At 36.4% G+C, this 23,087-nt stretch overlaps 3 protein-coding genes across 4 annotated transcripts; 1 reads left to right on the forward strand and 2 right to left on the reverse strand.

The window, feature by feature from the left end:
- Positions 1 to 450: 450 nt before the first annotated feature.
- Positions 451 to 2,827, forward strand: LOC113355625 (myb family transcription factor EFM-like). Of its 2 annotated transcripts, none has more exons than XM_026598535.1 (4): positions 451 to 985; positions 1,159 to 1,815; positions 1,911 to 1,984; positions 2,109 to 2,827. In XM_026598535.1, the coding sequence occupies exons 1-4, from the start codon at positions 766 to 768 to the stop codon at positions 2,694 to 2,696; spliced, it is 1,539 nt and encodes a 512-aa protein (XP_026454320.1). In that variant the 5' UTR covers positions 451 to 765; the 3' UTR covers positions 2,697 to 2,827. The 2 variants fall into 2 exon arrangements, with proteins under 2 accessions (XP_026454320.1, XP_026454319.1); XM_026598534.1 differs by having other exon boundaries at positions 457 to 985; positions 1,908 to 1,984.
- Positions 2,828 to 3,597: 770 nt separating this feature from the next.
- LOC113355626 (protein ECERIFERUM 2) lies at positions 3,598 to 5,261 on the reverse strand. Its single transcript, XM_026598536.1, has 2 exons — positions 4,807 to 5,261; positions 3,598 to 4,662 (listed from the first exon to the last, which is right to left on the reverse strand). Exons 1-2 carry the CDS (start codon positions 5,233 to 5,235, stop codon positions 3,727 to 3,729), a joined length of 1,365 nt encoding a protein of 454 aa, XP_026454321.1. The 5' UTR covers positions 5,236 to 5,261; the 3' UTR covers positions 3,598 to 3,726.
- A 420-nt stretch (positions 5,262 to 5,681) lies between these two features.
- LOC113355627 (glycine-rich RNA-binding protein RZ1B-like) lies at positions 5,682 to 8,731 on the reverse strand. The gene is made up of 9 exons (XM_026598537.1): positions 8,410 to 8,731; positions 8,199 to 8,297; positions 7,525 to 8,102; positions 7,238 to 7,304; positions 7,101 to 7,154; positions 6,644 to 6,712; positions 6,432 to 6,497; positions 6,241 to 6,309; positions 5,682 to 6,127 (listed from the first exon to the last, which is right to left on the reverse strand). The coding sequence occupies exons 1-9, from the start codon at positions 8,518 to 8,520 to the stop codon at positions 6,074 to 6,076; spliced, it is 1,167 nt and encodes a 388-aa protein (XP_026454322.1). The 5' UTR covers positions 8,521 to 8,731; the 3' UTR covers positions 5,682 to 6,073.
- Positions 8,732 to 23,087: the final 14,356 nt, after the last annotated feature.

Raw genomic sequence — 23,087 nt, forward strand, 5'->3', positions numbered from 1 at the left:
AAGACAAACCATAGCACTATTTGATTTTGATTCTTGGACGAGGAGGTTTGAATAATACTTTCAAAAAAGTAGAGATATGTCATAACTGAAAACAACAAACAAACAAAGAGAAGAAAAGTAGGACAATAAGAAGAGAAGAATCGTCTTTTGGTTTATATTGTTATAGAGATTTTTGAAATATTCGCAGCAGCAGTAGTACGTACAAATATATATCAATATGTGTTTCAAGTAAGCTTTTTCAAAAACTCACAGCACATGATCCTTCTGTACCTCTCTAATCCGTAAGATTCCTTCATATATATCTGTAAATAACTATATATACAGACTAGCTTAGAGTCCCCCCAATATAAGCTTTTCATATCTTTCTTTCATTTGCTTTGATCTTTTACTTTTTTTTTCATTTTTGCACTTTGCTCTTTGCAAGAAGTTACCATACCCTTTGCTTTATCTGTTTTCTTTAGTTTCTTTTTTCTTCTCACTCTCTCTAATATTCCTACTTTATTCCCCTCGAACTCACCCCTAAAAGGAGTCATCCTCTCCTTGATCCTCATTGTGTTCTCTCTTCCTCCCACTTGATACCCCAATATCACCCTTAAAAAGGGAATATCAAACCTCATTTCATCTTCTTATTTGTACATCACTGCTTCTCTATATCTATATTCAACAATCTCTTATTACTATTCATTTCTTTTGTTGATTTTCATGTGTGCATGAACGTTTAAGAAGATTAACAAGAACACGATATATACGTAACTTAATATCATCATGAGTTCTTCGTCTGAACTAAACCAAGCGGAAATCAAACCGCAAAGCTATTCATTACTCTTAAAATCATTTGGAGATCATCAAATACAACAAAACCATATTCATCAACCTGGCCAAACCCAAAAACTCGAAGAATTTCTCGCTCATCTCGAAGAAGAATGGCTCAAGATCGAAGCTTTTAAGCGTGAACTACCACTTTGCATGCAACTTCTTGCTAATGGTATTCATTAATAGATCTTCATGCTGTCATGCATTATATTATCGTTACGAAATCATTTGGCAACTAAAAGCGAGTTTTCTTGTAGCTAGTGGTATATAAAATATTGGTTATCAGATACTAGGTAATGATTCAAATTCAAATAGTAATTATATTGTTTATTTTTCGTTTTGCAGCCATGGAGGCATCACGGCAACAATTACAGACTTGTAGACCTCCAAACCAAGATGAGGCGGCAAGACCTGTACTAGAAGAATTCATACCTCTAAAACATTCAAATACTGAAGGATCAGAGAAAGCATCCAACATATCAGAGAAATCAAGTTGGATGATATCAGCACAGCTATGGAGTAACTCTAACGAAGGAATAACGAAACAGCAGCAGCAGTTGTCTAAAGAAGAAACTGATCAAGTTTCATCAGAACCAAAACTAGCGTTAGAGGATAAGAAAAGAAATGCAGGAGCGTTTCTTCCATTCTCAAAAGAAGCTTCAGATACATGCTCCAGTCCAACATTACGGGTTCTTCCTGATTTAGCACTTAATAGTACTTCAACCGACAAAGAAATCATTGATGAGAAAAAATGTATCGAGTCAGAAAATAATAGGATATCTTGTCGAAGGAGAGACAACAATAATTCTGGTATCTTCAACGTTAAAGGTGGTGACGGAGGTAACTCCATGACCGAACAAGGTAAAGTTGTAGCAGCTTCTCAAGGTGATGCACAAGGAAATTCAAACTCTACACAAGCACATAGAAAAGCAAGAAGATGTTGGTCACCGGATTTACACCGCAGATTCGTCAATGCTCTTCAGATGCTTGGAGGCTCACAAGGTACACATATAGTTTATTTCATTTTACTTGTGCACACATACGTAAGTAATCTTCCAGGCTTACTAATAATCAATTTTTTTGGTCTAACACAGTAGCCACCCCAAAACAAATAAGGGAGTTGATGAAAGTTGATGGTTTAACAAATGATGAAGTGAAGAGCCATTTGCAGGTTTGTCTTTCGTCATTTTGCTTTCTTTCTCTCTGTCTCTAAATTATAAATGCTCTGGTCTCATGCAAACTGCATGATCAATGGTACGCAAATCTCTGACACTTGATCTTGCAAAAAATTGCAGAAATATAGACTCCATACAAGAAGGCCAAGTCCGCAATCAGCAGGAAATCCAACACCGCAGCTAGTAGTATTGGGTAGTATCTGGGTCCCACCAGAATATGCAGCAGCTGCTGCTGCAGCACACAATAATGGAGGAGGAGGTCCTACAATATACAGTACACATCCTGCTTCCTTAACATCTACACATTATTGTGCAACACCAACTCAAGTAGCAGTACCACAGGAGTATTACGCTACACAACAGCAATCCCATCATCTTCTCCACCACAATAACCTTCAGCTCCACCATCATCATCCACACCACATTTACAAACTCTCGCCTTCGTCAAAAACACCACTAAGTTCACCGGAATCAGACGGTAATAACACCGTCAGTCGAGGAGGCGGAGGAGGTGACCAGTCAGAGAGCATCGAAGACGGGAAATCTGAAAGTAGTAACTGGAAAGGAGATAGTGGTTGTGGTGGTGGTGGTGATCATCATAATAACACCAGTGAAGATGAACAAAGAAGAGGTTTGGCTTCATTGAGAGATGAAAGTGATAAAAGTAATGGTACTAGTGATGAACATCAAATTACACTCAAATTCTGACATTATGGGTTTCTTCTTCTAGCTAGTCAGTCATAAAGAGAGTCTTAGAACTTAGGATAAATGTATGACATTTTTACTATAACAGTGTGACATTTTTCCATTTTCTCTGACTGATTCTATTTTTGTTTCCATTTTTACCCTTTTGGATTTTTGCTGTTTAATGGTATGAGGAGGAGCTACAAGGGGGTTAAAAACGGAAGTTTGTTTTGTATAATATGGTTTTTTCCTTTCTTGTAGATTTTGCCTTTACTTTTATAAGATAATGACTGGCCCCTTTGATGATTGTTGAACTGAAATATCAGGTGTAGTACTATGAGATGAGTCTGAGTTGACAACTTTCAGCTTGTTTTACGAAAAACATGTAATAATTTCGTCCTCAAAGAAACAGACAAAATCATACGGGAAAATAGGAATCATTAGATATGGATAATTTGACTGCCCTACCTCGATTTCTGTGTTGGTAGTCATTGGTGATGACCTCATGGATGAGACTGATCACTCCCTTGGTCTCTAAGTAAAGCTCAATCTAACTCATCATATTAGCAGTATTTTTTAAATGCAGTTTGGGATAATTGTTGTTACTAGGTTTTGAAATAATTTCTTATGTAATAATTTTTTTGTTTGAAATATGCCGAAAAAGTCTGATACAAAAATCGTATCTGATTCAAATATATATGAGCAGAGCCAAATTTCAAATTACATATCAGATAGAATTAGATTTAGTTTTCAAATCTGATACAAACAAACAAAGTGTTAATTAGCAATTTGGCTCACAACAAGCATGATTGATATTTCATACTTGCGTATTAATATGTTAAGTGAAGTGTAAATTCAATTAAGAAGTTAAATCACATCTAATGCGTTTTACGTATACTAATTCGGTACATAAAATTAAGTTCATCTTACTAGCACCAAGTATGATTTATAGTTTCTTCTAATTTATTGAGTTAAAACTAAATAACCCAATTATTTTCATGATAAACACATATTTATTTTGTCTCAATTAAGTTCACAAACTCATTTTTCAGACCTAACTTTTCATGAGAATATTGGGAGACAAGTTGAGAATTAAGGATTCTTCAATGAGTTTAGCAGCTTCATCTTTTGGAAGTGTAACCATTACTACTCTACCCATTGAACCTTCTTTTTCACTATCCTTTGGTGATGGAAGGATTATCACTTGTCCTTCTCCAAATACAGGTCCCAAGTGGTACGAAGCCCGTACCGGATTAAAACCGGACTCGAATTCGGCCGAATACGGATCTAACTTATCCCAGTTAGCACATATAATATCATTACCATTAATCGGTTGGAATAACCGATGAGTACCAGAATTCTTTTCTAGCCATTCAATCAAATCCATAATCCTTTCCTTTTCCTCCATTTCACAAACAACGTTCTGTATTGCCCGAGCCGCATTCGCTAGTCCAGCTTCTTTATCTACTACCCCAATGTCTCCAGACACCTTCTTGAAAACCATACAATTGCCAAAAAATTCTTTTCCAAGTCCCAACACATTTCTCATATCTAAACACACACACATGTTGATAAGCCCGTCGTTTCTCCCTTTCACCTTACTAATGCATACCCAAAACAGTGCAGCCAGTGCAGCAAAAGGCGATGAGTTTGATGATGCCTCAAATATGCATTTTCTAACCATTTCATCACTAAAAGCAAAAGTGATTGTTGAGTACTCTTCACCTTTTGATGCAGTGATTGAGTTAGAGATGCTTTCTATAGATGATTTGTAGTGGCTGATCAAGTCGGAGTACGGTTCATGGTTTTCTGTATTGCTGGTGCACGGTTTTCGTGGTGGCAAGGGGTGGAACAATGGAGGAGATTGCAATTTCCTCAGTAGGTGGGAATCAGCCCAGGCTTTGAGAAACATGGTGGCAGTCGTTGCGTCTGCAAGCAGATGGGCACAGCTTAATCCAACTGCAAAGCCACCTTCTTCAAATTCTGTAAGCTGATCTCAAAAATCAACTTATGTCAAAGACTGGAGATGACTAAAGAATGGTTAAGGCTTTGGCCCGAGAGTCCATCGATGCCTGGATCATCGAGCCAAAGCTCGAGGATGACTAAAATGACAAAGCAGTAAGATATTAGGTACCTGAACATAGAAGGTAGACCATAAATGTGGATTGTTAGGCATTTCATCCCAATAAATAAGCTCGAGCTCCTTCTCTCTGGTCACAGACATCAGCCACTCGTTAAGGCTACATTTTGCTCTTGCTTCAATGGTTCTCACGCCAGCATCGTTGCATTTGATATGCCAGTGACCCTCTGACGGCGTAGGGTTTGGTCTCAACCTCCCAACCACAATTGTAAATGCTGAAAGTGTGTATGATATTGAAATACCGAACTTTTTCTTCAGCTTGGTGAAATCGGTATTAGCTGGAAATTGATAGTATAAGACGATGCGGAGGCTAAACGGTTCCATGACACGGTCGAGTACTGATAGGTTACAGAATTTGCCATCTTCAACCTCTTTAATAGATCCCAACGTTTTCTTACGCGTTATTGAAACAGAAGATGACATTGCCTGAAAAGAAAAAGTACTCGATGGTTTTTCCTTCTTTTCTATTCAATTTGATATAGGACTTTTTGCATCTAAGAGGGAGAGAACTACGGAAGTTTCAACAAACCATAGATTAGGGAAGGGCATCTTTGGATGACCTGAGAAACAGAAATGCAGTTTTTCTTACCGCATTTTCGCACCTAAAATGTTAAAAACATGAAACCACTTGTATTCTGTGCATCACACTAGTAAACATTATGTTGATGCCCAATTCCTAGGCTACCCTTGTTCCGAAGAAGTTTGAAAAACTCCGGATATTTTCGTGTTTTCACAGCCTAATTAGCAGAACTGGACAGCAAGTCTGCAACTAGCAAAAATGAGAACCCTCAAGGATCACAATGTTTCTTGGCACATGCTCAAATGAAATACTTGCACTTTGCAAGGAGAGAAGGACAAGAATATTCAAGTGACTGGAAATGTATTTAAATTCTTAAATTACCAAGAACAGGAAAAGGCGGAGAACATTTAAATCTGAATAAGAACAGACCAATCCATGGGTATATCATAAAGTTACAAAGGTTGTAGCAGAACAAACTAGAGATCAAATGCCTTTTCTAATTGACACTTTCACAATTCGTTTCGAACATCAATCCATCAATGACTCTGAAAATGGATATCAACAGACATGCTCATAGGTCACTATCATCAAGAGCTTTTTACCAACTAGACCTTTTTCATTTTTCAATAGAAAATTTTACAAAAAATATGATCTGCGTTTAAATTTGATAACCTGGAGATTCAGACGCATATACACTCAACTGATGTGCCTTACCATTTGTGCATAGAGAACCATCCCATTTCAATCATCCTCATCACCGTGATCAACATCAGCCATTACAGTTTCAACAAGAGACTGGATTAACAAAATGAAGATTTCTCAGTTCATAGTGTGGTGAATAAAAGGGTAAAAAACAAAATTTATATTAAAAAAAAAAAAAAAACAGGAAAGATAACAGGAAGAGCTACCTGGAGTTCCTGTTCCGAGTTTTTAAGCTTTTCTCTGTAGTCTTTTACTTGGAGAAAACACCTCTGCAACTGTCAAATTTGAAAAAAGAAACTTATCAGCATGTCAGCCAAGTCGGTGCAACGCCACTTAAAACTATAACTGTAATTTCAGCACTTGAATGAAGTAAAATGAAACAACAATAATAACTTACCATGGTCAACTGCAGCTGCCGCTGAGAAGTAAGCCTCTTTGCAGAGGCAACTGAGTCCTCCAATTTCTGCACTCGCAATCACAATAATAAGGTGAGATTATAAGGAACCTTTCAATATCTTAAAAGCAAACATACGCAAGTTACTCTTGTCTGACATTGTGTACCATCTTAAAGAGAAGCATGAACTGTCTGTTTAGAAATACGAGAATTACCTGAGATTTTTTCTTTAATTCAGAGACAAGATGGTTTTTCTCTTCTAACCTCTCTTTAATTTGAGAAATCTGCTTAATTCAACAAAACATTCAGAGCTCATTATGCACCGCAAATATGGTGAATTGGTAAAGCATGAGATAATGCAATCACTTACTAAGGTTTCAACCCACAACCACTGTGATATAGATGCATATTCTAATGGAACAGGAATAAAAGACATGCTATCTTCGTCACCAGATAAAACACCCAAAATCTATATGATGTAGATTGTCACTTAACTCTCTAGGTATAGATAGCCAAACTGGATCTCAATCCCAAAATACAGGGACATCGATCTCCATGTAAACAGGAAGGTTTTGTACAACATTACAAATAGATATACAGGTCAAAGGCAGTACCAGTGGAAAACTCTTTGTCTTCTGTTAAGTAAATAGTTAACAAAAGAAAGTTAGGTACCTTCTTTTCAAGATCTCCATGCTTTTGTGTTGACACATCCAACCGTTCCTTTCCCTAATAAAAAAAAAATGTGTGAGGACCCATATCATACAAGCTTAACAAATGGGGGCATGCCCCCTAAAATGTTAATCTACTACCTCGTCATTATAATTATCGTTGGAGCTCGATGACAGCTCCCTGCTGCGGCGGTCATTAAAATGGGAACTGTTTACAGGAAACCACATGTACAAATTATAACCACTTCCAGGGGTCCAAATATCAAATAAATATGACATAATAGCAATGGAGGCGAATTTTTCTTATGGTAAAAAGAGCACACGAGAGGATGCAGTATTTTATATATGAGACAGATATTAACATCTACTGGTTCTGAGTTCTATCAAATAGAAAATGCAAACAAGAACGAATACAGTCAAGATCTTACCCACTCTGACTCCTTGTATCCATATCTTTTCTGTTATTCTCAATACTTCTATTCACCTCAGTATCTCGCTTCAAGTCCAGCTCCTTACTGCGAGCTCGATCCTGGCTCCTACTCCTGCTCCTGTCGCGCTCATGATAATCACGACCCCTGACTTGATCTCGGTCTAAGGAGCGGTCTCTACTTCGATCATAATCATGTGGGCGGTCATATTCAGTCTGCTGTAACAAGTCACGATCCAAATTATGGTCCTTGCCCCGGTCTCGATCATGACTCCTGTTTCTTTCATGCTCATAAGGCTCAGGACCCCTAATTTGATCTCTGTCCAAGAAATGATCTCTATTCCGATCATAATCACCACGTGGACGGTCATACCCATCTTGAGACCGATCAGCATTATTATTTCTTTCACCTCTACCATAACGATCCCTTTCATGATCATAACCACCTCTTTCCCGATCTCTACCTCTATTGTTCCAGTCGATATCCCTCTCCAAACTACGATGAAACGGGGGAGGAGGAGGTCTTCCAGCTCCTCTTGCATTCACTTCATTCACTTTCACAACACGTCCACCAATCATCTAATGTTTTCAATTTTTCAAAATGTCACTAAACCCAGTTTTGCATCCACATAACAGAAAGTAAAAAAAATGAAAAAACAATGGCAACATACATACCCTTCCATTCATATCATTAATGGCGTCAATTGCAGCTCTCGGATTGGTAAAAGTGACAAAGCAATAGCATTTCCCACCAACATCACGAGCGTTAATAATCTACACAGACATGATAAGTATAAGGTTTTTAATCGATCTTGATATTTGAAACCCTAGAATAAGAAATTGAAAAACACACACAGAGAGATTTAGAGAAAGAAGAAAATCAAACCTTAACAGCGATAACAGAACCGTATAAATCGAAAACTCTGCGAATGTCTTCTTCTGTGCAGTCATATGGAATCCCACCAACGTATATTGAATTATCATCATCTATCGTCATTTTCACTCAACTTACTACACTAAATGCTCTAGGTTAACAAAGAATTGAATGAATGAATAAATTATAAAATCGGAAATAATTGAGTAACCTGGACAAGGATTAGAGAGGAAATTCAGAGGATTTTTTTACGAGCGAATGAGTTTTTCTTCAGCGGAGGACTGCTGCCCTGGTAGAGACAACGGGGGGAAATTGTGGAGATGCGTGGAATGGAGAAGAAGGGTTAGCCATAGGCCTATGTAATTCTCTCGCTTGTTGGGTTTGAGATATGGGCTACTAACTACCAAGTGCCCAACCGATCCGCTAACTAAGAACCATTTTTTTTAGGGACCATGGTGTTTTTGGGGGACCATGGTCTTATTTGGCCAACCTCCCCATACTTATAAGGGGTATCCTAAAGTTAGGTAAATACACATTTACCCGTTATTTTAATTTAAATTAAAACTAACTTAATAACTATATAAATCTAATCATATATATCTAATCTAAATGAATCTATTAACCAAAATCAAAAACAAAAACAAGGGGGAATCGAAAAATTTTAGTTTTGAAAAAAAAAATTATTCTCTTCTTCTTCTCTCTTTCCTTGGCGTTCCTCGTTCGATTGAAAAATGAGTATTAACCATCAAAATGAGTTGAAAATGAAAGTTGCAGAGAGAAGTTCGGCTAGGAATTATGTGAAAAACTTTGTCGAACTAACCGAACCTAATGAAAATGATGAACATGAAGAACAGTTTGGCTATTTCGCAAAAATAATTCCTAACCGAAAATCAGTTCGGTTACTTCACAAAAAAAAATTCCCAACCGAACATTAATTTGGTTATGTCGCAAAAAACATTTCCCAACCAAACCCTAATAATTCGTTTAGTTGCAAAAAACATTTCCCAACCGAACCTTAGTTCGGTTATTTCGAAAAATATTTCCCAACTGAACAACAGTTCGGTTAGTTGCAAAAAACATTTCCCAACCGAACCATAGTTCGTTTATTTCGCAAAAAACATTTCCTAACCGAACTAAGGTTCGGTTACGTCACAAAAAATATTTCCCAACCGAACCTTTGTTCGGTTACGTCGCCAAAAATGTTTCCTAACCGAATATATAGTTCGGTTTGATCGCAAAGAAAAATTTCAATTTTTTGTAACCGAAATTCTTACTGGTAACTAATCATACTAATCACTAATCATTAAGTTCGTTTTTGGTCATAAATTTGGGTAACCGAACTTAATTGGTCACACCAAATATATAGTTCGGGTTGATCGCAAAGAAAATTTTCAATTTTTTGTAATAGAACTTCTTAATGGTAACTAATCATTACTAATCATACTAATCACTAATCATTATTAATCATTAACTAATAAATAATTAATCATTAAACTAACACATTTAATTAAGGAGGGTAAGTTTAGTATTAAGAAAAACATTTAGATAAGGGGTGACTTAGGATTACTTATAATGTCTTTCCTAAAATAGAATCATGGTACCCCACAAAAAAACCATGGTCCCCAAAAAATGATTCCTAACTAAATAGCGTAAGCGTAGGGGTGAGCATTTGGCCTGGAATCCGCGGTTTAGCAGGGACCATCCGTATTTTTGCGGGTGGGTGTCCGAACAGTTCGGTAATAGGTTGGATGCGGATGAGATTTTTGAAATCCAACGGATTACGGATTGGGTCCAGATGCAACTTTCAAAATCTGTTGGACATTCATACCCATTAGTACGTTTATTTATCAAAATTCTTCAGTGCAAATATGAATTAATACATTTGTTTTTGCCGAATTAGGTATTCCTTTTATGTTATTCTTTGATGAGCTTAAAGATAGAATACAAGACCAATATATGTACAGGGGGACACACTTGAGCTCAAGTACACCAAAAATATCTTATTTTAAAAGAGTCGGGTTTTTCATTCTCTTCAAATTTTGAATAACTTCAAAGCGTTACACTAAAATATAATTTTAAAATCTTAAATAATGTAGTCTTATTTCTAAAACCACCCATGAACTTGTTGCTTTTATTTCTCTATTATGAACTTTAATTATAAAAAAATCCATCGGATTATCTGCATCCAATCCGTCCATCCATTGGATGAAAATCCGTTGGATTTGATGCGGATGAGGCGAAAACCGATCCATATCGTCCCATGCTCACCCCTATTGTAAGGCATGGATCATGGCGGATACGTATATGTATTGTTTTTTTCTTTTTGACACTGATCCAGGATCCTTTTTTATCCATACCATCGAATATCATGTATAGGTATTCGATAAGGGATGCATGCAGCTGGTGTCGGGCGGTTTGAACACTTCTAGGTCGAACTCATAAGTTTTGTTGTCTCAAGCTTGTTTTCAATGTTAGATGCGCAAAATTATCTTGATTTCTAGTCTACCAAAGTCAAGCCTCGTATTAGGGTTAGAGTATGGTAGTTTACATCACTAAATAACCCTCAAATATTAAACACTAGAGATCGAAGGAATACATTTGAAGATCTTTAATGACAAAGAGGTACAGTAAAACTTCAATAAATTAATAATGTTGCGACTGGAAAATTATATCAATTTAGCGAAGTATTAACTTACTGATAAATTAATAAGTTATTAAATATCGAAACATTCTAAATTTAAGTTTCAAAAATATAATAAGTCCTGAAAAAATCAATGTCCTTGAGGCAATTAATATTGCAGTTTCATCATGGACAACTGTTAGAGCACTGCTCGGACGAACTCGCAAGCGTTGCTATTTCAAGCTTGTTTGTCAAGTTTAGTTGTCAAAACTATAAGTCTTGATTTCTAGTCTACTTATAGTTAAGTCTCGGTCTAGGATAGAAAGTGTAGTTGAGATCTAGACTCCACGTTGTTCATCATACAAAGACGAAGAACTATTCAAGGAACTGGTGGAATTTCGTCGACTAAAAGGTATGTGGAGACTTGAACTTATCTATCACTCAAAAGTCTATCTACTTTATCTCCTATCTTGAGGCAAAAGTCGTATTGCTATATAGACTTCGATTATACACAATTGTTATTTCGACCCGAGTTCATCTCGCTTATCTATTTCTCGAAATATGTGTTGGCAAGCTTTCGCTTTGGCCAAGTTCATCTTTACAAGTGACGAAAGTCATGTTGATTGTTTCAATCTTTTGAAAATCGCTTTGATGAAAAATAGTGTGTGAATAGCCGCTATATAACATCCTCTAAGAATGTTTCAATTATTGAAATGAGAGTTTAGAATATGTAACTGATGTAGTTTTTTAAGTGGTAAATAAAGTTCGTTCAACTCGGACTTGTTGAGATTGATTTCAGACTTAAAAATAGAAAATATATACAAGTGTCACAATATCGAGAGGTACTGAGACTCGGGATTTCACCAATTTTCATACTCATGTGGTTCAAAAATCAATTCTACACAATTATAACTCATATGATAAAGATTATTGACTCTTATTCTTTGCCAAAGTAGATTCCGAAAGTAATGGTTGTAAATCTAAATCATGGGACATCAAATCACTTAAGCTAAGCATGACCCATCAATTGAAATCACAATCATTCGATAAAAATCATAAATCGATTAAAAATCAATGCAAGTCATAAAAGAATTAATAGAATTACCACATGTGTGAAGAATGGCTTACTCCATCATCCCAGTGTTGGAGTTTAGCTCCTCATATCAAAAACAGGTTCAAAATAACAAATCATGGCTCGAAAGGTGTTTTTATTGAAGAAATTATATAACTCAGCGAATCTGCAACGCTGTAACAGCGCTACAGAATTCACTGTTACAAGAAGTGTTTCTAACTGAAGATATGCGTGGCTATTGGACTGTTACAGAACTGTTGATTATAAGACCCTGGTTGCGACTGTTCTGTGCAGCTTAATGTTCTTCAGATAAGGATTCTTAAGAACGACACTTCTATAGTGTCGTCTGCAACTCTTCTCCTTCTTCTTCACCTGCTGCTGCTACTTCTCCTCTGCAGCGTTTCGTTCTTCACAGCAACCACCCCAAACTCCCTATTCCCCCTTTGATACTCTCCTCTCGTATTTATATACACAAGGTTATTAAATCCCGGGAAATCTTCTCTTTTTCTTTCACCACAAGACACGGTCTTTCCTTCCTTTGCTGCTTCACCTTACACATTTCTGGATTGTTTTAAACCTCCCAAATTGTCTCTGTGACGTAATAAAAACTTATGGGACAAATATCTTCCCTTTTAATCCCACGTAACTTCCATGTATAATCAAACAGGATCGAGTTTACTCCCCTGTTTCCGTAGATATTTTTCTTCCATATTGTTTTTGATAACTTCCAAAACTACGGAGATTTGATATCTTTTTTTTTTGCGTCTTCCAACAATCAGATGAATTTCTCAATATATAACTCAGTCGTACGAGAATATATCTCCCACGTACGTTCCATAAACCAAACCCGAGAAACTGACATCCCTGTTTCACGAGAAACCGATCAAGCCTTCAACCGCCTTCCCTGTTTCATCCAACTAGGCCCATATGTACCCAAATCCACAAAGAAATCCGAGATACCATTGCCAGAACCTAATACAGTGAAGTACGTTTTTACTGGAATTTCAAACCATATTTCCTGCATATTTGCTAACTTTGAACCATGAAGAAGAGATGCCCCCTAACCTCTGATGAGGCGTCTTTATCAGCTGGGTGCCCTGGGGTGCAAATAGCAAGTGGGTTCCCCTTAGTAAGTGAGTGCCCCTTATCCAAATGAGGGGTGCATTTAGTGATTTTCTCCCACGAGCGCAAATACCACTTTTCGAGCCAATTTCAACGCAAATGCTTATTTCTTCAAAAACACCTACGAAGACATAAAAAACCATAATAAATACAAAATTGAGGATTAAAAATACATAGAGTTGAGATCATATCAGATACGAAAATGTGTCTATCAAATACCCTCAAACTTATTATTTGCTCGTCCTCAAGTAAATCAAAAATAAAATCCTAACTCACTGTCGCAGGCATCGTCGATTGCATTTAGCGTATGCAATAAGCCTTTAAACCCCTAAGTGTCTCTAGTGGCGGAGTGTTGTCTCTGGAGGGCTTACCAGAGGTATACCCACAAAACCTTTATACTCCAGACCCTAGCTATCTACACAGAACCTTGGAAGGCACTAAAGAATCTCATTGGTTGGCATACTTATTGACTACAGGAGGAAGTACCCTGATGCGAAATTCCAATTGTTGTACACGAGTTCGCACTCAAGCATACTAAAATTCATATAAAATGACAGAGCTCTACTCAGATAGGCGCACTATGGACATCAATATCCGGAGTCAAAACTAATCACATGGATAGATCAAGAAGATGGATGTAGAGAAAAACATAGATGGTTTTGATGTTTACTAGGTGAACGGTGTTTCTCATATCTGTCTAAAGGCCTCCGCCAAAATGAACCTATCCTAATGGACTGAGATACTAGTCTGACTAATATCAACACACTGCATATACAAGGGTACCAGTGGTCGATAATCCTAACTCTAGGTCAACACAACTGGCATATACAAGGGTTCCAGTGGTCGACTTTATTGAATTTATTCCAGTTGGTCTGATGGTCTGGTCTCAATTTCTCTTTTTTTTTTTTTTTATCTCAATCACTCTAATTCACCCTAGCATTGGTAACAACTTGAATCGTGAGCCCCACCTAATCACTTAGAGAAACATAGTTTAAAAACAAAACAAAATAAAAACAGAAGTGAAAAGGACTCAACGAGATATGGTGAAACTATCATGTTATTTCTAACACCTGAGCTCTGTGCTTTTATGAATAGTCTCTTTAGATGTTGCCATCTAGTCAGATTGGTTCCTCAACTCCTACAACCAAAATGCTTCCATCCACTTAGATTGGTTAGTGCCATCCTTAATAGGCATAAATTTCTAGGCTCTGGAGTTTAATTATGCAACTAAAAAGTTTCTCCTTTACCCCCAAACTTAAATCTAACATTGTCCTCAATGTTCCAAAGGTGAAATTAAAAGCATGAACAAGGAGAAATTGTTACCATTTGAAGCAAAAGAGATAAGGAAAGATATTACCGTGTCGCATGAATATTGGGTTACCTCCCAAGAAGTGCTAAGTTTAATGTCTTCAGCCAGACTAAAAAAGGATTAGTCACCTTATAAAATCATAAAGTAATATCCGAAATATCTGTGGGTCATCAAAACCAAATAGAGATATCACAAGTAAAAGGAATCTGCAACCTGTCAAGAAAATAAACAAATAAAGCACACCCTTGTCTAGTTTCCTGTTTAAGACAACTACATCTAGCTGTGGTTCAGGTTCAGGTTCTATAACTGGGTCTAAATAAAATATTTTCATGGGTTGCGTTTCCTCGTAGCTAAGATGCGATTCAGGTATTAGAGTCTGGAAAAACTCAAGTAAAAGCTTAGAAGCACATAATAATAACCTGAACAATTGCGGATCTTTAAAGTCAATCAGTTTTGACTCACACATTTGACCACGATGAAAGTGATGGTCAATCTTAGGCAAATTTGTCGTTTCTAATATCCTAAAGTACTTAGGTTTAGTCTCAAAAGTCAGTAACTGCCACATTTGAAATTCATACATCCCCACATTTGGAAGAAAAATATTTGGTGGGAAAACAAAGTCAATCTTGGTATCATAACCTGGGCAAACCACATCAACCAAAGGATGGGTATCTAACAACTGAACTTCCTTATGGACATCACTAGGTTCAGGAAAACGTGTATGAAGATAATCTTTTAAAATGGTTGAGGCACATATGTCAAGTCCCAAGTGAGGGATCTCTGTAAGAGCTAAAGGTAAGGCACAAGGAGAATGATAACCACCCCCAAACTTAGAGTTTTGGGTGTCTCTAGATATACTAGCTACAATTTCCCTAATTTCTAGATCATCAGAATCCTGAAAATGGTCAATTTGTTCGTGTAGATTATACTCAGGTGATGCATCCTCACTCATATTTAAAAGCTCTACGAGTTCATCTTCTTCGTCTAAGACTAATGTTTCTAAGTCCTGGGACTCTAAAACAGTATTCTCAGAATAAAATCGTTCCTCTAAACCATTATCGACTTCGTAAACAGGAAATACTACATCGTCTAGAATGGGGTATCTCTAGTCAAATCCTCGTCCTTTTGAATAGGTGAATAATTATTAGGATTTGAACTAGAAATAGTATTATCATCGTAAAGCTTAATTGGAGTAACAAATTCCTGATCACTATGCCTACATATTTCAAATTCTTCATCAACAGTATCCTCATCATAATCATCATTATAAGAACATGAAAATGGTTGAACCTCATCTAAACAAGTAGTGTAACCAATTTTATCCTCGTCATCCTGTTTATGCAAATAACTATCCTCATTTTCAAGGGTATTATTGGAGACACTGTATTGAAAATTAAGATTATTTCGAGCAATTCTTTCGTTCGTCTCAGCTATCAGCTTGAGGGATTCCTCTATAGAAAGTTTTCTTTCGTCATAAACTAAGTTATTCATCTCAGCTATCCTACGTGTCGACTCTTCTAATTTCCTGAGAGACTCTTCTAAAGGAGAAATATAAGAATTTTGCTCATATGACCGGTGCGTATGTGGATATTAATTGGGCTCACCATGGTATGGACCATAATCTTCAAAAGGCTGATGTTCCCAACCACTATTCACACTATGGTCAAACTAGTAACGTCCATTTTGAAACTCAGTCGGATATTCGTTGTATTGGCTATTGTAATACCAGTTCGACATTCTACTGCAGGGGTGTGAGTTGTCACACAAAATAAAACCCACTGACAGGGGATTCGTGGGTGGATTGAGTCTTACCTCTCGTACCAGACGGGCGATGAATCGTTGAAGTCGACTCAGGCCACCGACTCCAATGTCAGTGTACGAACCCGAGGGGCCGAGACAGTATCGTAACTGTCGTCCTTCCCTGCAAACAGTTTATATTTAATTTTTAACCCTTCCTTAGGGTTTCAAAATAATAATAATGTCCAGTCCAAAAATAAAGTCCAAAAATAAAAATGTCCAAAAAGGAAAAGAAAAGTTACAAAAATAAAATCATATTTACAGTTTCTAAAAATAAACAAAATAACTATATACAAAATCTTCTTCTTCACTCCTTTCGGATTCCTCTTTTCTTTCCTTCTTTGGCGATGATTTCCTTTTATAGCACTTTTTCTTTCCTTGTAGCTTCGCTCCAAATCTGAAAAGAATCGAAAAATACCAAAACGCGTAAAAAGGAACAAAAAAAGAATAATAAAAATAAACCTAAAACAAATCTAAATACAAATATGCGTCGGCGGCGCCAAAAATTGATGTAGTTTTTTTAAGTGGTAAATAAAGTTCGTTCAACTCGGACTTGTTGAGATTGATTTCAGACTTAAAAATAGAAAATATATACAAGAGTGTCACAATATCGACAGGTACTGAGACTCGGGATTTCACCAATTTTCATACTCATGTGGTTCAAAAATCAATTCTACACAATTATAGGTCATATGATAAAGATTATTGAATCTTATTCTTTGCCAAAGTAGATTCCGAAAGTAATGGTTGTAAATCTAAAGCATGGGACATCAAATCACTTAAGCTAAGCATGACCCATCAATTGAAATCACAATCATTCACTAAAAATCATAAATCGATTAAAAATCAATGCAATAAGTCATAAAAGAATTAATAGAATTACCACATGCGTGAAGAATGGCTTCCTCCATCATCCCAGTGTTGGAGTTTAGCTCCTCATATCAAAAACAGGTTCAAAATAACAAATCATGGCTCAAAAGGTGTTTTTATTGAAGAAATTATATAACTCAGCGAATATGCAACGCTGTAACAGCGCTACATAATTCACTGTTACAAGAAGTGTTTCTAACTGAAGATATGTGTGGCTATTGGACTGTTACAGAACTGTTGATTATAAGACCCTGGTTGCGACTGTTCTGTGCAGCTTAATGTTCTTCATATTAGGGTTCTTAAGAACGATACTTCTATAGTGTCGTCTGCAACTCTTCTCCTTCTTCTTCACCTGCTGCTGCTACTTCTCCTCTGCAGCGTTTCGTTCTTCACAGCAACCACCCCAAACTCCCTATTCCCCCTTCGATACTCTTCTCTCGTATTTATATACACAAAGGGTTATTAAATCCCGACAAATCTTCTATTTTTCTTTCACTACAAGACACGGTCTTTCCTTCCTTTGCTGCTTCACCTTACACGTTTCTGGATTGTTTTAAATCTCCCAAATTGTCTCTGTGACGTAATAAAATCTTATGGGACAAATATCTTCCCTTTTAATCCCACGTAACTTCCATGTAGAATCAAACAGGATCGAGTTTACTCCCCTATTTCCGTAGATATTTTTCTTCCATATTGTTTTTGATAACTTCCAAAACTACGGAGATTTGATATCTTTTTTTTTTGCGTCTTCCAACAATCAGATGAATTTCTCAATATATAATTCAGTCGTACGAGAATATATCTCCCACGTACGTTCCATAAACCAAACCCGAGAAACTGACATCCCTGTTTCACGAGAAACCGATCAAGCCTTCAACCGCCTTCCCTGTTTCATCCAACTAGGCCCATATGTACCCAAATCCAAAAATAAATCCGAGATACCATTGCCGAAACCCAATACAGTGAAGTACGTTGTTACTGGAATTTCAAACCATATTTCCCGCATACTTGCTAACTTTGAACCGTGAAGAAGAGATGCCCCCTAACCTCTGATGAGGTGTCTTTATCAGCTGGGTGCCCTGGGGTGCAAATAGCAAGTGGGTTCCCCTTAGTAAGTGAGTGCCCCTTATCCAAATGAGGGGTTCCTTTAGTGATTTCTCCCACGAGCGCAAATACCACTTTTCGAGCCAATTTCAACGCAAATGCTTATTCCTTCAAAAACACCTACAAAGACATAAAAAACCATAATAAATACAAAATTGAGCATTAAAAATACATAGAATTGAGATCATATCAGACACGAAAATGTGTCTATCAGTAACCATCTTTGGATATAAGCATATAGTGTGTTCTCACATTAGTGTATAAGTCCAAAACCGGGAACCAAGTGTATGCATACTTGTGTGTGTACTAAATGGTTGATGGAGACTGGGTAAGTATGCGTACCCGTACGCATACTAGCGGAAAGTTCACGTCCATGAATTTCTGCTGAGTTTGAAAACCAAAACAAACTCAAATCCGGTTACTTAAGTACGCATACTTAAGTGTGTTACTTTCTAAAATTGGTTTATTCTTGAACTAAAACATTTATATAATAAGGAATGCAATTTGCAAACCGTGGCTATAATGTTCATGAATCGATTCGAGTGAATCAAAACCAATTTTGCTTCGATTTTGTCTTGTATATTTCTATAAGATCTAAGCAATTGAACAACTCTCTAACTAGTTCTTTTGAGTCATCTAATCTAGTTATGATGAAGATGAATATGGTTGATATGAAAGTGCTCATATGGCTAACCATTTTGTGAACTACTGTTAAACCAACTAGGTGTACACGTTTAGGTACGGTTACACAAACCTAAATGAACGTGCATTTAATTTGTGTATAACAAGCTAAGATTCGATCTAATGGTTGAAAGATATTAGCTTGAATCTAATCAGGTTTTCATATAACGATGAATATTGAATGCTTTGTTACCAAGGTAGCATTGATTGCAAACCCTGATTTGAAGACTATATAAAGGAGAACTCTAGCAAATGGGAAACCTAATCCCCACACCTCATGTGTAATAATAGTTGTATAAGCTAGAGTCGATTCTCATTTAACCTTAGGTTTCTACCGGGACTCTGTAGGTTAACGACTTGAAGACTTCATTGGGATTGTGAAGCCAGACCCAACTATTTTCTTTATAGTTGCATGATCTGATCTTGTTGTTTCTATCGCATTGAGTACAACTGTAAAATTGGCTCGAGATTAATTTCTCCGATAGGAAAGATAGAAAATTAGTCACAAACATCTTCGTCTCATCGTTTGTGATTCTGCAATATCTTGTTTCGCTAATCGATTAAGATTATTGTGAGGTGATTGATAATTCTAGGCTGTTCTTCGGGAATATAAGTCTGGGTTATCGATTGGTTCCTGTTAGAGCATAGCTCGTTTGAACCCACCAAGCGTTGATATGTCAAGTTTGGTTGTCATATTTTAGTGAATCAAAACTCATTTAAAGAGTCGTTTGATTATTTACTAGAGTCAATTTCGTATAGGTTAGTTAGAAAGTTACTAGGATATGGGACTTACAAGTATTATGTGAAGACTTGAAGAATGTGAAAAAGTAAAGAGCTACAACGACGACATCATCCTTCCACTTGAGGTTAGTAATATTTGACTTGAACTGTTTCATTCCAAACGTATCTTTCAAGTCGTGCATATTGAAAACATAACTGCGAAGCTGTGAATGATTATACTCTAGTTAGACATAGTATTAAGGAATTACAATACGAAGTATAACGTCTATCTTTTGAACTTCGTATATAAGACATCGACATAGTCGTATGAATGCTATTGTGATTATGTGTATGGGTATGGGCGAATATTTCGTCCTAGGAAACAATGTTTTACATTCGTTTAAAGGAAGTAAAATTCATAAACTTGTTTTGTGAATCGAAAGGGAAATTGCTAGGCTTATTGGTATAATTATTCATTGCAAATCTTTGGATTACCAATATGTGTGTTTAGTATAACCTCTCATAACTTGTTTATGTATCTTGGTAAAACTATTCACAAGGCATGAATTTTGTATTGGTATGACTTTTATTAGTGAAACCAATCTTAAGTAATCACCTGAGATGGTATGATCGATATTTATAATTGGTGTGACTATTCCTAGTCATTGGGTGACCGATCCTAGAAATTGGTTGAGACTAATCACAAGATGTGTAATCGATCCTTGTAGTAGGTTAACAAGTTTTAGTAATTGGTGTGACCGATCCTATAACTTGTGCAACCGAATACAATTTTATACCATATATATGTGGTAACCGAACCTAGTACCTAGTCAACCAACTTTTGGTAACTAGTGTGACTGATCCTAGTACCCAGATGGAAGTAGAACCAAAACTTGTTTTGGTAGAACCTTGAAACCCATTAATGGTGATTTGATAGGATAATCAATCACATAGTTCTTGGAAGTCAGATGAACCAATTCTAAACTTGTTTGGAAGTATGGCAAATAGATTCCAAGATTGTAAATATGAAAAAGGATTCACAAAGTAAAGATGTCGACATACTTGGAACATGTGCAATAACTCTTATCTTTTATTATTCAAAGATATTCCTTAATAGCTAAAGTAAAGAATCCCGGATCGAAATAAATTGAGAATCTTTTAATTAAGGTTTTTAGTTTTATATTCTTTTAATTTCCAGCAATTAAAAAGCATATCTTTAGAAAATAATGTGGATTTACTTGTTGGAGGTTTTCTACTGAGATTTCAGTCATTAATTGGACAGAGCATTTCCAGGAATTATGAAAACCGTTTTTGGCTTTATTGCATATCTTTGAGAATATTCGTTTTTGGAAATTCCTTGGTGTCCAAACTTCCTTGGTCTATAAATATTGAAGTTTGCATTTCAAGCAAACTAATCCTTAGAGCCAGTAAAACTACCTAGTTGTGTTGTTACTGGTGAAGCCGTCTATTCGGAGAGGAAAGTACCCTAATTTGGTGAAATCTCTTACGACCGGTCATTTTAAAGAATTCTTTGGGATTGGGAAGCTCTACGAGTACCGTTGGTGGGAAACTACATAATTGCAGTTTATTATTAGTTTTCGATTGATTTGATTGACTAACGGTGGTTGAACTTTGATTGCACCTAGTTTGTTTATGCTTGAGAATCTTCTCTTCTGATATAAGATTCACTCAAACTAGGTCGAAGTTACGACGGGGATCCTTAGACTGTTTGTAGATCTAAAGACGTCTTGTGATAATCCATTGTTAACAGACTCCGTTCTGTGTGCGTGATTGATCACAAGAGATTCAAGTTGATTGTGTGCAGGTGTTTCTTGAAGATCTAAGAATATTTGAAGACGAAGAAGATTTCTGATTTGGGTTCATAATCTTTGGTGTGCACAAAACATGATCGCCTGGGGATCCAACTATAATCGGTTTATCTTTGTGATAACCTTGATCGATTAGTTGAGTAGATCGGCATCAATATATTATCTTTGTGACTAAGAAGTATTGATTGCAATATCTTGACAATTACTTTGGTAATTGTTATTGGATAGATCTAAGAACCTGACAAAGGAGTTTATTGGGATAAACGGAAGAGCCTTTTGTCAAACTCATATCACGTTGTTTGAAAAGAGTTGTTATCGAATATACTTGTTGTTCCTTTACTATTTGGAATACGAACCAAAGGAATTGTTCCAAGTGCGTGACTTATTGCAAGTTGGAGGCATAGGGATACAGAAGGAACTAGGTGAACTATAGGTTTAGTTGCTTGGTCTCAACTATACGAAGTTGGTTTAGATTTTATATAGCGGCTTAATCCTGAGATTATTCAATTCTGGACAAGGTCCCGGGGTTTTTCTGCATTTGCGGTTTTCTCGTTAACAAAATATTGCTGTGCCATTTACTTTTAATTTCCGCGATATAATTGTTTTATTATAATTAAAGTAAGTTGCACTTTGTACGTTAACATGGCACTTGATATTGATCCCATTGGTTTCGGTTATTTCCGTACCTTTTATCAAGTGAACAGTTTGTTGTAGTATTGTCTCGATTTCATATCCATAGACTATCACACAAAGTGTATTGGATTTCTCCACTTGACTTTGATATTTATTCACGAGTTAAGACAGTCCAGACTAACCCTATTTCAAGTGGACACTGTGTTGAAATATTCCTTGAATGATTGTATCTCCAAGAGGTCTATACACAGTGGGTCTTGTATAGGTTGTGATCAAAGTAAAATATTGTGGTATATTTGGGTACCCTTGTCTTTTCAATTGGTATCATAGCAGGAAAACACGAAAAGATCTAACAATCTGAGTTTGGTGCGATCCAACCTATAAGAAATTGAATCTAATGGTTGATTCAGTTAACGTTATGCAAGAGTATGAATACTCAAATGTTGAATATGGTACCGATTTAATGACCCACGATCCAGGAGTCACGAAAATCAAGAGTACATCTGAGTCGTTCTCTAAGGAAAAGAAGATGCTGATAAAGAGTTGGTAAAATTCCTAAAGCTTATAAAAACTCTGTCTACAGAAGTGTTGATACTAAAGACAGAGTCAAACCTTCTTAAAAAGGAAATCAGAGATAAAGACATTCAACTGAATATTCTGGTCAAAGAGAATATAGATCTGTCTGTCAAATTAGAAGCTCTTAAATCTCTTACTCAAGATAAAGAGACACACCATATGACCCTGACTAATGATTTTATTATAATTTCTTCTGATGGAGAAACCAAAGGTCGTTGCTCGACTTTGAAAGATTGTGATAACAAAACTTGTTTGATCACATCCGAAGCAGATCATGATGATGGTAGTTTGCCTAACTACACCAAGACAGAAGAGGATGATAAATCAACTTCTATATCTACTGATGATCAAATGAAA

This window comes from Papaver somniferum, chromosome 3, assembly GCF_003573695.1.
Source record: "Papaver somniferum cultivar HN1 chromosome 3, ASM357369v1, whole genome shotgun sequence".
In the NCBI taxonomy this organism is placed as follows: domain Eukaryota; kingdom Viridiplantae; phylum Streptophyta; class Magnoliopsida; order Ranunculales; family Papaveraceae; genus Papaver; species Papaver somniferum.